Here is a 16284-nt window from a genome sequence, read left to right on the forward strand (position 1 = left end):
TAGGCTTTAAAGTGACCACTGCACTGACATAATGATACAGTATTAATTCTCCCAGATCTTGCAGATCATTTATGGCCACCCTTGGCATGTGTGTTAGTCAAGGCATCCCATATGGATGACATTGCATTACCATCATTTTTGTGGATTACCACGCCCCACCAATCCCTAATTTTCCACCCAAAAGAGATAAATTAAATGAAACAAACAATAAGTAGTCTTTCCCACTTCCCGCCATTCTGTTCATACAAAGAACTTTGTGAGACTTTCCCATAATCTTAGCAAGTACTAAAGTCTGATGGCAACATAACCAATTACTGCTCATCAACTCTTCCTGATTTCTAGACTGGATAGCAGCATAAAAGATGGGAAGGGGGCATAAAATGAATAAGCATAGTGCTTTTTTTTTTCTTCTTCTTCTTAATATCCTGCAAATTGATATTTTTTCCTCTACTACAGATCTATATCTATCCACATATAATCTTTAAGTATATACATTAGATAGATAAGACAATTTGGATATTTGGATAGATCCTAATTATTTGTAATGACGATGTCATAGTGCTTATAGTAGACCTATTTACTACCAGTAGAACTAGGAAACGCTCAACATTTTTGTATTGACATACTCATATTTAAGGCATATAACACATATTTTGTTCTTCAAAGAGCCGTATCTTCAGAGTCATTTCTTGGTCCAAAGAGCTTCTCGGACACGGTTCGTCCATCATATTTTGGCAAATTTCCCCCAAAGTCAGCCGGTAGTATGTCAGCATCAATTTCTTTGTAGAAAGTCTCCAGGTCTTCCCCATGCACAAACACCTAGGCAAAAAAAAAAACATTACACCTAAATTTAGCATGTTACTGTGAACGTTGGCTGCCACTGCTGAACTTGTTCTAGAAATAGGAGCCAGATGAGATAATCATGGAATGACCCAGGTCCTCTTACAGAGGCACAACATCCTAATGATATTCGAAATTCTTATGTTTAAGAGTCAGATTAGATCATTCTGGAATGTTCTAAAAATACTATTTACTGGCTGCCTCTAGTTGGTGAAGTCACGTATAGTCTTGTTTTAGGTCAGTGTTTCAGAAGGGATTGACGAACAAGCAAGATAGCCAACTAGAGTTTAATAGAGTTTTCTGAGCACAGTTTGATGTGAAAATTCCCTCACCAAAGATGAAACTCCATCAAGACTTCACACTGAGAGCCTTGTTCCACCAGGACTAGTTTCCAGGCTTCATTTCTAATGATAAATTTCCAAGCATCCCACAATGTGCACTCTAGCTCAGTAACGTATTCTTCCTAAAAACAATTCTAAAGGCCCATACACACGATCTGACTTTTCGACAACAACGGTCCGACGGAATTTGTGTTATATCGGACAATCCGACCATCTGTATGCTCCAGTGGACAATTGTTGTTGGTTTTTCAATGGACAAATGTTCGCTGTGCATGCTCTCAAGCATTTTGACATCCGATCTTGTGTACGCAAGTCCATTGGACTAAAATCCAAAGTACAAACATGCATGCTCAGAACCAATGCTAAACATTAGACAGCAATAGCAGAAGTTGCCCAAAGGGTGGTGGTAAAGAGCTGAAAAATCACGTGATTTGGTAAAAGTTGGCTGAAAATGTTCTGCCGTGTGTATGCAGAACAAGTTCACAGCCAACGCCCATTCGGACAAAAATCCAAGGAAAAGTCTGATCGTGTGTATGAGGTACATGAGGCTGACCTCATGTACCTACCACATCTCATACTGGCCTCATAGTTCCCATATGTACATCAGCAGGCTAACACTTTTTTTAGATCTCTACATCATAGCCATCGGTCATGAAGCCCACCCATTTCCAGTAATCACTTTCCTGCCCCCATCAACATTGGCTTGGTTCACACTAAACCCTGTTTTCATCAGCAAAAGGATGTTGTTGGTGGACAAGATGTGTGATTTGACCTCTATACTGTGTTTCCTTACCACCGATTGTGAGTACCTTACTTTTAGATAACGTGGTTGTTTTTAAACAATATCACACAATGTGGTCTGTTCTTTCTCTCCTCTTCTACTGGCTCTGATGTACATGGTAGCTTTGTGGAAGGAGTCGATTAAAGGGGTTGTAAAGGAATTTTTTTTTTCATAATAAGCATCCTTTACCTGCAGACATTCCTCTTTTCACTTCCTCATTGTTCGTTTTTGCTCAGAAGTTGCTCTATTTCTTCTATGTTCTGTTCACTTCCTGCTTGTCTGATTGTTACTGACCACCGTGATGGGAGGCTTTACTGCGGTGGTCAGTAACGTGCTCACCCCCTCCTGGGAACTACAGGATGCTCTCTACGTGTTAGAGACTTCAAGGAGGTGTGAATTACTGGGCGTGCCACAATTCATACTGGGAAATGTAGTTCTTACATGAACGAGTGATGCAAACCAGGAAGTGAATGAGAGAACAGAAACTAGAATGCCGGAGGTGATATAGATGAAGGAATTTAATAGGTATTTACTCTTTTTTTAACAAAATCATTACACTATTCTGTCTGTCTACCTTGCAGACATTAAATTTTAGGCAAATTTTTTTCCCTTTACAACTCCTTTAAGTCCATTAGCCAGAGTTGGTTTCTAAAGTGCTGCAAATCTCTTAATATTTAGAGATAGTTCATTTCTGGTAAGATGTTGGAACCAGTGGCGTCACTAGGGTTGGTGTCACCTGGTGCGGTAAAATATGGTGTCACCCCCCCCCCCCCTCCCCCCAATAACATTTTTCAAATATTTTTTACCCTACTGTTTGCTCTCTGTTCTCCTTTCTTCCCCTTTTCTCTCTCTCCCTATCCATCTTTCTTGTTCGTTCTATCCCTTCTTCTTTCTCTCCATTTTTCTTTGTCCCCTCCCCCCACCTCTCTTTCTCCAGAACCGGAATTCACATCTCAGGAGCCTATAGGCCAGGGGCGTACCTAGAGCATTTGGCACCCGGGGCGGATCCAATATCTGGCACCCCCCACGTTAAAATGTAAAAACACCCCACTGTGCCCCCTGCATACCTCTGCATCCTTCAATATCTTTTTGTTACTACTGTGTACCCCTCTCCACAACTGCATCACTGGACCTCTTTACATAACACAGCCGCCTGCATCACTGGACCCCTTTACATTACACAGCCCCCTGCACCACTGGACCCCTTTACATGACATAGCCCCCTGCACCTCGGGACCCCTTTACATTACACAGCACCCTGCATCACTGGACCCCTTTACATTACACAGCACCCTGCACCTCTGGACCCCTTTACATTACACAGCACCCTGCATCACTGGACCCCTTTACATTACACAGCACCCTGCACCTCTGGACCCCTTTACATTACACAGCACCCTGCATCACTGGACCCTTTTACATTACACAGCACCCTGCACCTCTGGACCCCTTTACATTACACAGCACCCTGCATCACTGGACCCCTTTACATTACACAGCACCCTGCACCTCTGGACCTCTTTACATTACACAGCCCCCTGCATCACTGGACCCCTTTAAAATTACACAGCACCCTGCATCACTGGACCCTTTACATCTCACAGCCCCCTTCACCTCTGGACCCTTTTACATTACACAGCACCCTGCACCTCTGGGCCCCTTTACATTACACAGCACCCTGCACCTCTTTACATTACACAGCCCCTGCACCACTGGACCCCTTTACATCACATAGCCCCCTGCACCTCTGGACCCCTTTACATTACACAGCACCCTGCACCTCTGGACCCCTTTACATTACACAGCACCCTGCATCACTGGACCCCTTTACATTACACAGAACCCTGCATCACTGGACCCCTTTACATTACACAGCACCCTGCATCACTGGACCCCTTTACATCTCATAGCACCCTGCATCTCTGGACCCTTTTACATTGCACAGCACCCTGCATCACTGCACCCCTTGTACATTACACAGCCGCCTGCACCTCTGCACCCCTTTACATCACATAGCCCCCTGCACCTCTGGACCCTTTTACACTACACAGCCCTCTGCACCCCTTTACATTACACAGCACCCTGCATCACTGCACCATTTTTACATTACACAGTCACCTGCACCTCTGGACCCCTGCATGTTACACAGACCCCCCTTCAGTGCAGACACCCCCTCAGTGCAGACACCCCCCCCCCCTCAGTGCAACCGCCCCCCCCCAATCACATGACAGCTAAAAAAAAATCGGGATGGTGTCACCCCTCTAGCGGGTGTCACCCGGGGCGGACCGCACCCCCCTAGCAACGCCTCTGGTTGGAACACATATTGGTGGCAGACACTGAAAGAGGCACTGAAGTGTGGTTGTTTATTGACACGTCTCTGGTGTGTTAATAAAGACTTTTAAATTCACAGAAAATGTGTTTGTTTCTTACTTTTAATGAGTTACAGATATGTCACTTTTTAAGAGATGTCACTTTGCATTTTGCACAGATGTGATTTTGTTTACAGTACTGAGCTGGTCTTAAAGTCACAGAACACCTATTGTGTATAATTATTGTTTTTGTCTTCTATTCAGACTGTTCATTTGCTGATTTATTTTCTATCCAATTTTATTTTTATGCTAAAAAATCCTCTTTGGTTTATGTTTTGTGATATAGCTCTATGTTAAAACCAATAAAGAAGCAAAATATAATACTAATTAAGGTCAGATAAGCTAAGCATACAATTTTAAGACCAATAATTTATCTATAAGAAGGATATGTGAGCTACAATTTATGGTTTGAGATAATATTCACAAAGACTTGGTATATTCTTGCTGACTGTTTCAGAAAATGAACCACTTCTCTACTTTGGGTGTTTTTCAGATTTGGTGACTAAAACAGTTTTTTTTGCTCGAAAATTACTTAAAACCCACAAACATTATATATTTTTTTTTTCTAATACCCTAGAGAATAAAATGGCGATCATTGAAATACTTTTTGTCACACCATATTTGCGCAGCGGTCCTACAAGCGCACTTCTTTTGAAAAAAAAACACTTTTTTGAATTAAAAAATAAGACAGCAATAAATGTGGCCCAATTTTTTTATATATTGTGAAAGATAATGTTACGCCGAGTAAAATGGTACCCAACATGTCACGCTTACAAATTGCGCCCGCTCGTGGCATGGCGTCAAACTTTTACCCTTAAAAATCTCGATAGGCGACGTTTAAAAAATTCTATAGGTTGCATTTTTTGAGTTACAGAGTAGGTCTAGGGCTATAATTATTGCTCTCGCTCTAACGATCGCGGCGATACCTCACTTGTGTCGTTTGAACACCGTTTTCATATGCGGGCGCTACTCGCGTATGCGTTCGCTTCTGCGCACGAGCTCCTCGGGACGGGGCGCTTTAAAAAAAATTTTTTTTTCTTATTTATTTTTATTTATTTTATTATTTTTTACACTGGAAAAAAAATAAAAAATAAAATGATCACTTTTATTCCTATAACAAGGAATGTAAACATCCCTTGTAATAGAAAAAAGCATGATATGTCCTCTTAAATATGAGATCTGGGGTCAAAAATACCTCAGATCTCATATTTAGGCTTAAATGCAAAAAAAAAAAAAAAAAAATTTGAATGTCATTTTTTCAAATGACAAAAAAAAAAATGTTTCTTTAAGAGGCTGGGCGGGAACGACGTTTTGACGTCACTTCCGCCCAGCAGAGCTATGGGGACGGGCGAAGGAGATTTTTCCTTCAGTCTCGTCCCCGCTCAGCTGCCGAACGGTCCCGATCACCTCCGCCGCTACCGACGGCTACGGTAAGCGGCGGAGGGCGTGGGAGAGCGGCGGGAGGGGGGCCCTCTCCCGCCGCCGATAACGGCGATCTCACGGCGAATCCGCCGCGGAGACCGCCGTTATCGTATACAGGACCGCTGACACTAAAGATAGATACCTCGGTTGTGTCAGCAGCTGCTGCCGTTACCGAGATAGCTATCTTTAAAGTTAGGCCGTATAAAGACGTACAGCGGTCTGGAAGTGGTTAACAGCCACATGTACAACTGCTATAACTGCTAATTTGTTTACACTGTAAAAGCAGAAAGCCCCTGTTTTATATTGAGAACAGAGGTCAGTCTAAGTAGCAAGTGGAGAAATGCGTGATTCATACTGTGGCAGAGTGTCGCCTTGCCAGGGTCTAGGATAAGGTGACCAGATTTTTTTAAATAAAATCCGGGGACATATTTTTTGTTTACTAGTAATGGCAACAATCAGCACTCTCTGCCCGTCGCCGCCCGCCTCACAGCCTCTCAAGTCTTACTCTTCGGGCCCCGGATACTACTGGATGGGGAGCGGAGGAAGATCACTCCGCCAGGGAAGGCAAGGAGATAGGCAGGTGGCTGGCCAGGATTTGAGCCAAGGCAGAAGAACATGCGAGCGAAGCTGAATGGGCATGCGCCCGAAACTGAAGAAATATTCCCTCCGCTCCGACCAGCACATGATCATCAGAAAGGGGCACAGATAATGGGAAAAATACAACCCCCCTATGCTAGTAGGCACGGCAGAGCGGGGGTGTGTAATTCAATTTTTTTTATTTTAATTCTGCACTGACTGTCTGATATTGCCCCTGCCCCCTATTAAATCCAATCTGGGGACAAAATCAGGGACAGACTTGGTCCCGGGACAGTGTCCTCAATCAGGGGACTGTCCCCTGAAACTGGGGATGTCTGGTCACCCTAGTCTAGGAGGATGTGTCCCAGAATTCTCAACCAGATGGGTTGAGGGGCTCCAGGGAGCTTGTTAACATGAAGAGGAAACTGGCTTTTCAGTTTCCTTCTTTCTTAGAAAGGTCCACTTTTGGACCTGGAGCCCGGGGATTTCCGAGAGATCCGGGTGGGATGAAATCCCCAGTCCTGGGTCCTGATTTTGAGAACAGCCAGCATACTGATTGGTCAGGTGTGTGCTGGGCTTTTAGTAGTAACCTGACCATAGTTCTAGGCTCCACCCTGGCAGATAGGAAGTCTGAGTACCAGGAGTCAGGAGGGCTCCACGGGGGGAGCCAGTGCAGCAAGAGGCTGCTAGGCTGTGTGCACCAAGTTGGTCAGTGAAACGGTCTGTACGAGACAGACAAGGGCCTGGCGTGTAAAACCAGAGCAGCAGTGCTGCAAGTGAGAGCTATCGAGGCTGAATGTCATTGTTGATGGAAAAAGGAATGCTGAAACCCCTGCGAGGGAAACCAATGTCTGTTTGCTGAACTTGTTTTTTATAAAAATGGGCAAACAAAGCCCTTAAAAAGAAGAACCAGTAAGTGGCGGTGTCCTTAAAGGGTCACTAAAGGAAAAAAAAATTGCTGAAATTACTGTTTACAGGGTATAGAGACATAAAAGTTAACTGATTCCTTTTAAAAATAGATTAAATTCAATCATATAATGTGCCTACAGTTTCACTTTCATTTTTAAACTGGTTTCATGTTCCTGTGAACTAGAGAGACACACAGAACAAAAACAAACATCCAGGGCAGTGTTTTGTTTTTAAAATGAATCTGATTGGTTCTGTTAAGTTTTAGACACACAGTAATGACAGCTTAGACCATCGTGAAAAGCTCCCAGTACCATGGTTATAAGGAAATAGACAACTAGGAAGTGTGGAGATCAGAGCAGTTTTACAGCAACATCAAAGCAAAAACGAACAATGAGGACATGAAACCAGTACTGCAGTAAGGTAAAGGAAGCTATTTAGCTAAAAAAAAAAATCCTTTAGTGATCCTTTAAAGCTCTACATTTGATACTAGTCCTTTACACTACCGACTATCGAAAAAGTCTAACTTTTGCTGCCTGTTTGCTCTTTGTGTTCCCATTGGAGACTACTAAACTAAACACACTTCTGTGGGTGGGGACTTAAAGCAGAAGTAATCCCATCCATAAAACAGTTTTATTTCCGGCACGTGCCGGAAATGTAACGCTCCCATTGGTTGTGCTCTCAACCAAACTGTCAAACCATCCAATAGCTGGTTTCATGCCAGTTGTAGGTTAAACAGAGGCAAAGATGGCAGCTTCATTGGCTGAAAATGATAGGGGGGTTTACTTACACTTTAACGCACCCAGTTAGAGGACCTGTAACGATCTCTTACTAGTGCCCCCCAATGCCCAAATGGCAGGCTGAGGCTGCGGTCATGTGAAATTGGCGTTAAGGAAGCACTCCATCTCAAAAGTGAGGCCTCCGTGTGTTTGTTTGTGTCCCTCCTACGCTCCACACAGATTATCCCTTAACAGATGCAGCATTTCTTGGTTGGTGCTGCAGAGCCTGCACCCAACCCCACCAGCACAGATTCCAGTCGCCTAACTCCCAGTGACTTGGGCCCACACTAATCTTAGACCTCAGGAAGTTTGTTCTTTCTTCACATACAAGCTTTTAACCCCAAGGCCTCACTCCTTGCTCCTGCCGTGACATACAAGCCAGGTCCCTATGTTGTCCCGTGCCGCAATATCAGACCCAGAATGGGGGATACAGTATGTAGGATACTGATCACTAGGGAAAGTCAAGCTCATAATCTCCTTCACTACCCGTCACCTAGGCCATGTCACTCACTTTCTGCCTGGCTGGTTGCTTATGTACCTGTTGTCATTGGCAATGGTTCTGCAGCTTCTCCTGGATATCTATCAGCTATGGATATAGCTCTTTTCTCCACTTCTCCACTTCTTCCGTTCCCCATTTCAAGCCCTAGCTCTTTGAGATACACCATTCATGCACCCCTTTAGTGACTTTAGACCAGGCAGTTTAAAGCGGAAGTAAACCCATCGATCTAACAATTTAAAAAAACAGTTACATTTCCAGCACATGCCTGTGATGTAACTGTCACATTGGTTGTACTCTCAACCAAACTGTCAAACCACCCAATGGCTGGTGTAATAACTGATCACATGTGCAGCATCTTGGCAGTTAAAGATTAAATAGAGGCCAAGATGGCAACTTCTTTGGTTAAAAACAATAGGAGGGTTTACTTCCACTTTAAGTAAAAACAAAGGGCCAGATCCACAAAAGGGATACGACGGCGTAACTGCTGTTACGCCGTCGTATCCCTGTTCCTAACTATGGAACTGATCCACAGAATCAGTTTTCCATAGTTAGGCAGAAGATATGGCATGTGTAAGGGACTTACACTGCCGGATCTTAGGATGCAGTACCGCATCCGCCGCTGGGGGCATTTCGTGTCGAAATGCCGCCTTGGGTATGCAAATTAGCACTTACGGAGATCCACAAAGCTTTTCAGCTTAGTTTTTTCTCCGTAAGTTTTAGTTTGCAAACGCAAAATTAGGGCTGCTTTTACAAAGTGTAAACTGTTTACACCTTGTAAAAACAGACCTTTCTGTCCAGCGACGCGATTTTTTTTAAATTTTGAATTTTTTTTTTCGCGCCGTATCTTTTTTTTTTCCCGACGCAACTTTATTGACCCATCGCAATCCACAAAGCTCGGCGTAACGTAATTTCGCGCTATGCACGTCGGGAAAATGACGTCACGAGCATGCGCAGTACGGTCGGCGCGGGAGCGCGCCTAATTTAAATGGGAATCGCCCCCATGAAAATAGGAACGCCTTGCGCCGGCGGAATTTAAGTTACACAGCCCAAAATTTCTAGGTAAGTGCTTTGTGGATCGGGCACTAAGGTAGAAATTTTAAGGCATTGTAACTTAAATGGAAAAAATTAAGTTACGCCGGATCTTTGTGGATTACCCCCAAAGTTCTTTTATTGAAGTAGTTAAACATAATAGGTGAACGGTTCTTAAAGCCATCTTCCATACACATCCCTGTACACAGGTCTTTAAGTGCCCTTTTAGTGTGTCCCTGGTGCTCCCTTGTGCCCCATGAGGTAGTCATACATGAAATAGGTGAAAAAGTCAGAATACCTTGGAATCCCGACTGGGCTTCCACAAGGAGTGGTAAAGGTAGCAAAGTAGCAATTACATCTTCAGCAGCACTCTCCTTCTCTTCCCATGCATAAGGCAACCAACCACATTGACCTAGATAGAGTTTCTCTTTTTATATGCTTTGCCCAGCAGAGGACCTGGGAAAACCCGAACAGCAAGGTTAACGGTTACCTCTCAGGGAGCACCACTTCTTCTGGGCACACTACAATAGTGCAAGATACCCAACATAAAATACACCTAACCAAGGAAATAATTATCACAATCAACACCACGATAATACCTCAGTAATCACCTACAGTTGTGGCCAAAATTTTTGAGAATGACACAAATATTAGTTTTCACAAAGTTTGCTGCTAAACTGCTTTTAGATCTTTGTTTCAGTTGTTTCTGTGATGTAGTGAAATATAATTACACGCACTTCATACGTTTCAAAGGCTTTTATCGACAATTACATGACATTTATGCAAAGAGTCAGTATTTGCAGTGTTGGCCCTTCTTTTTCAGGACCTCTGCAATTCGACTGGGCATGCTCTCAATCAACTTCTGGGCCAATTCCTGACTGATAGCAACCCATTCTTTCATAAACACTTCTTGGAGTTTGTCAGAATTAGTGGGTATTTGCTTTTGTCCACCTGCCTCTTGAGGATTGACCACAAGTTCTCAATGGGATTAAGATGTGGGAAGTTTCCAGGCCATGGACCCAAAATGTCAACGTTTTGGTCCCCGAGCCACTTAGTTATCACTTTTGCCTTATGGCACAGGTGCTCCGTCGTGCTGGAAAATGCATTGTTCTTCACCAAACTGTTGTTGGAAGAAGTTGCTGTTGGAGGGTGTTTTGGTACCATTCTTTATTCATGGCTGTGTTTTTGGGCTAAATTGTGAGTGAACCCACTCCCTTGGATGAGAAGTAACCCCACACATAAATGGTCTCAGGATGCTTTTTACTGTTGGCATGACACAGGACTGATGGTAGCGCTCACCTTTTCTTCTCCGGACAAGCCTTTTTCCTGATGCCCCAAACAATCGGAAAGAGGCTTCATCTGAGAATATGTCTTTGCCCCAGTCCTCAGCAGTCCATTCACCATATTTTCTGCAGAAGATCAATCTGTCCCTGATGTTTTTTTTTGGAGAGATGTGGCTTCTTTGCTGCCCTTCTTGACACCAGGCCATCTTCCAAAAGTCTTCGCCTCGCGGTGCGTGCAGATGCGCTCACACCTGCCTGCTGCCATTCCTGAGCAAACTCTGCACTGGCAGCACTCCGATCCCGCAGCTGAATCCTCTTTAGGAGACGGTCCTGGCGCTTGCTGGACTTTCTTGGGAACCCTGAAGCCTTCTTCACAAATGCAGTGGAATTTTCTTTTTATGGGATTAAGTTAATTTTCATGGCAAAGAGGAACTTTGCAATTAATTGCAATTCGTCTGATCACTCTTCATAACATTCTGGAGTATATGCATTTTCCCAACTCAAAAACTGAGGCAGCAGACTTTGTGAAAATTAGTATTTGTGTCATTCTCAAAACTTTTGGCCATGGCTGTACTTACATTTCTGATCCCAGGAACCACCAAATGTGAGAAACTCCCAAAAGGAGCCACAATCAACATCGCATTTACATAATTTATAACCCTTCCACACTATTCTAAACCTATTTTTAATTTATTGCTGTCTGTTACTTTCACCTGCCCTACCCTGAGTAGGGTTTAAACTTAAAAGGTTTAAATAGCCTAGCCTTTCGCTATTTCAAATTTTATACTAAATAATCATTTCCATTAAGCTCTTAATCTCTCAGGCCTCGTACACACGACAGAGTTTCTTGGCAGAAACCAGCAAGAAACTTGCTGGGAGATATTTTTTTGCCGAGGAAACCGGTCGTATGTACATTTTCGTTGAGGAAACTGTCGAGAAACTTGACGAGCCAAAAAGGGAGCATGTTCTCTATTTCCTTGACGGGAATGGAGAAAATTGGCTTGTCGAGTTCCTCGACAGCCTAACAAGGAACTTGACGAGGAAAACAATGTGTTTCGCCCGTCGAGTTCCTCGGTCGTGTGTACGAGGCTTCAATGTTTGTATCATGCATATAAAAGCAGAATTATTTTTGGAATGTAATATCAGTGGTCCTTCGCTGGAAGCCTTCTGTAATTTCTATGAAATAATGAACATACTGTAAATATAATGATCTTATTATTCATCAAATTATGTTTAAGTTTGCATTGTATGCAGCCACTGAGTCATAGTAACATAATGCGTAAGCAGCCATCGATCCCAAGACAACTTCTATTTGCTTTTTACTGACTCACCCTTTCAAGGAGTTTACTCTTCAGAAATGGTTTAACGACATTGTAGGTGGTGGTGAAGTACCAGGGCTGGTATATGAAATGAACAGCTTTAAACCTGGCAGGAAAGGAGTCCTGTTGGTAACAAATGTGAACAAAATATGAAGTTACACAATGCATACTCATTTTAGAAACATATGTCATATTTGTATGAAAGAGACACGGCTATGGTGGCAGGTGTTTATGATTGAAAAGCAGGAGTGCACAATGGCTTAGTGGTTGGAACTTCTGCTATGCAGCACTGGGGTCATTGGTTTAAATCCCAACCAGGCCACTACCTGCATGGAGTTTGAAGTTCTCTGTGCATGCATAGTTTTTTCCCACATTTCAATGACTTGCTGGTAGGTTAACTGGCCCCTGTATGTGTATGTATGCATTTGTGATAGGAACCTTAGATTGTAAGCTCCTTGAGGGTCTACTCCTGTAGTCCAAGGGAGGGGGCGTGCACGACACTCCACACCAGGGAGAAAGCCTTGCATTACTGTGTGGAGTTACAGACAGAGGAACAGGAAGTGAGGATTTCTCGGAAGAAGAAATAAGGACATTTAAAAGCAAAATGGAAAGAAAGAGGTAAGTGAAGGAGGACTGTACTAAGGTAAAGGAAAAAAAAATTGTACCTTTACAACCCCTTTAAAATGGACCTTTGCTTAAAAGTGAAAGTGCCACTATACTGACGCTCCATCCTGCACATGACATTTTGATGTTTTTTTTTTTACAGGGATTGGCTACAGTTTTTGATAGGTATCTACTTCTACTTCCTCAGTTCTCACCTTGGTAAGAATGATGTCCACTTTGGGCCTTCCTCTGCCCATGCCCCTGGCCCACAGCTTCCTGTGACTCATCACATGTCCCAAGAGGATACAGGACCAGTCCCACAGTGCTGTGCTGGCTGTGATTCCTCAGGAAGTCGCAGCCAGCTCCCAAATCCAAGGTGGCAGTGCTGGGGAACCTGCAGCAAGTTTGAAGAAGCGCCTGCGGGAAGACCTCACTGCACTCCAGGCACTGATCCCTAATTTTTAAAAGTCAGCAGCTATAGTATGTGGAGCTGGTGACCTTAAGGCCTCATGTACACTGGGCATTTGCTCCTGGTAGTGTGCTCAAAGCCACATTTTTGCAACTGTGTTTAGGCGTGTCTAGCGCTTAAGTATTCATTAATTTAATTGGCCAGAATGTTAATTTATTGCAGCAAAACGCTCCTAAATGCGTTAACCCTAGAGGGGAGTTCTGCCTCTAAACACCTATGTGTGCAAGGACACATAGGCTAACATGGAAGGGCCTTTAGTGCCAGAAAAAAAAGCCATCTACCCTTAAAAGGGGTGCTTTTGACTCCCAGTGTGCATGAGGCCTACAATTTTTTTTAAAGAAAGGCTGAAGTTTCTCTTAAAATATAAATCTGTACTTTTCTAGTTCAACCAGACCCCAAAACCTCCTGAACAAAGTGAAACACCTATTACATAAAAAGACCGATATGATGGTATAAGAGGGGTTGGCAAAGTCTAGTGCATTTTTTTGCAGCCTTAATTTCAGCTGTCTATATTTCTGAATCTTCAGATTTTTTTTTTGACATGTAGGGCCAGATTCACAAAGAGATACGACGGTGTATCTCCTGATACGCCGTCGTATCTCTGAGTTCTGTCGGTCGTATCTATGCGACTGATTCAGAGAATCAGTTGCGCATAGATATTCCTAAGATCCGACAGGTGTAAGTGTCTTACACTGTCGGATCTTAGGCTGCAATTCCAGGCGACGCGAAGAATGCAAATGAGGATTTCCGCCGATTCAGAAACGAACGACCCCCCGGTGCATTTTTTTTACGTCGTTTGCGTTTGGCTTTTTCCGGTGTATAGTTACCCCTGGGTCTATGAGGCGCAGCCAATGTTAAGTATGGCTGTCGTTCCCGCGTCAAATTTTGAAATTTTACATCGTTTGCGTACGTCGATTCAGAAAACAGCTGGATGTAATTTACGCTCACGACGAAACCAATGCTGTCCTTGCAACGTCATTTGGAGCAATGCACGCCGTGAATTTTTAGGGACGGCGCATGCGCAGTTTGTTCGGCAGGGGACGCGCTTCATTTAAATAAAAAAACACGCCCCCTACACTCCGAATTTGAATTCAGCCGGGTGATATACGTTACGCCGCCGCAACTTTACAGGCAAGTGCTTTGTGAATAAAGCATTTGCCTGAAAAACTTGCAGCGGTGTAACGTAAATCAAATACGTTACGCCCGCCCAAGAATACGCCCATCTACGTGAATCTGGCCCGTAGTTTATATCAAAGTTGACCTTTTCTCATATATCGTATTTTTTGAACATGCTGCATCTGAATTCCCAAGGTTTGTGCATTTTAGCTTGCACATGATTGGATAATAAAATCAGCAGAGCTTCCCCTCATTTCAAATTTTTACCTCAGATTTACAGCGACTGCACTTCCAAGTGCACTTTCAGTGCAATTTCAAGTGCACTTTGTAGTGCAATGTGGATTTGACTTTCGTAAAAAAAAAAACCTTTGTGCGATTTAGTTACAGATGTTGCTGTTTATGACATTATTTGCTATGTTTATCTACTTCACACTACCAAATATTGTAGTATTCAGTGTGAATTTACCTGCAACATGTCCACCATCTTTTTCAGTTCATACGGTTTAATGCCAGAAGCCTGTTGCATTGTGAATCCTTTGAAGTTCTCTATAATACAGAAGCCATTAATTTGTGTTTCTTCGTTTTCCAATAGGTGCTCCAGAATAATACAATAGGCACGTAAGATCTGAAACAAATCCAAATACATTTTTTTTTAAATATCTGCTATGAAAGTTTGGAACATAGTATATAGTAAAATACATGCAAATGAATTGTCTTTGAGCACCATAAATATATCTAGAAGGTATATGCCGAAAGGTTATTGGGAGGTGGGCCATATGGAACCAGGAAGCCCTCCACTGAACCAGTTTGACACATTGTGGAGCCCTCTTAGAACCGAAGATATCTGCCTGACTCACTTGCATCACATCTACCAAAAACAATGGGATTATTTCTCATTTTGGGGTTACAGGGCACAGCTGTGCAAATCATTCCTTTTGCCCCTTGGACATCTGCACATCCAAGCACTGGTTTGAATTTTTATCATACACAGCCAGTGGTTCTTGGTGAAAATTGGGCGTTATATAAGTCTGCTTGTAGTTGCTACAAGTAACAACTGGTAGACCCTATGGATTATTTAGACCCTTTGCCAGGTGTATGAGTCCCCCACAGAAGAGATTTAACCACTATATTTGTCCTGGTGATCATCATCACTTACACTTCTAAATGAAACAGGAGGCAAGAGGAAATCTTCTAATGGGGGCATAGATTCTGGTGACAATTAACACAGGATTTCCCCTTGGTTTGGAGAGATTTTCTCTTACTTCACGCTGTACTAAAAGTGAAGTGAAAACTCCCCAATGGTAGAAACAACAAAAGAAAACTGACATAGGGCCCTTTCATACTGGCTATCTTCCATTACGATTAGCAGAGGATCTGTGAACATCCTTATCTGTTCGATTTTGCCCTCCCGGAGCTTAACGGGCCCATGTTAGGCCAATGAGTAGGCAGATGTAAATGGACATGCAACCATTTATATCCAACTACCTCAGATCTGTCAGGTTTATTTCCACAAAAATTGAAAAGGGCTCAAAAAGGGCTATTGTTTTATTCAGACCTAGATGGACTCAGAAGTAATCAGATGTAAATGGACATGCATGCATTTACATCTGCCTTACGATTATCTAACATTGATCTTTTGTTCAGATCCAAAATACCAATAGAAAACGAAGATAGGACTTTATCGGTGTAACCTCTCAAGAGGAGTGCACACAAGAGAATGTTTAAAATTCAAAGATTTTTTTTATTTGAATCACAAAGGGCAAACATTAAACTACAGTTAAATGTGATTTAATTAGTCACCTGTAAACACCCTCAGTTTTGGTCTCATCTGACCTTCTTTCACATGTTTGCTGTGTCCCCCACATGGCTTCTCGCAAACAGACTTCCTATGACTTTCTTTCTTCCTTTCTTCTTGCCACTTCTCCATAAAGGACAGATTTGTGGAGAGCACG

General features: G+C 43.0%; 1 protein-coding gene across 1 annotated transcript in view; it reads right to left on the bottom strand.

Annotated features, from left to right (window-relative positions):
* Positions 1-598: 598 nt before the first annotated feature.
* The window catches only part of RLBP1 (retinaldehyde binding protein 1), a 78336-nt gene continuing 62650 nt past the window's right edge, over positions 599-16284 (bottom strand). The window contains exons 6-8 of the mRNA XM_040342408.1: positions 14799-14957; positions 12157-12267; positions 599-819 (exon numbers count right to left, since the gene is read on the bottom strand). Coding sequence (XP_040198342.1) covers positions 661-819; positions 12157-12267; positions 14799-14957 — 429 coding nt within the window. The 3' untranslated portion in view covers positions 599-660. The remainder of the gene's footprint in view (positions 820-12156; positions 12268-14798; positions 14958-16284) is intronic.

This window comes from Rana temporaria, chromosome 3 (genome assembly GCF_905171775.1).
Source record: "Rana temporaria chromosome 3, aRanTem1.1, whole genome shotgun sequence".
Lineage (NCBI taxonomy): Eukaryota > Metazoa > Chordata > Amphibia > Anura > Ranidae > Rana > Rana temporaria.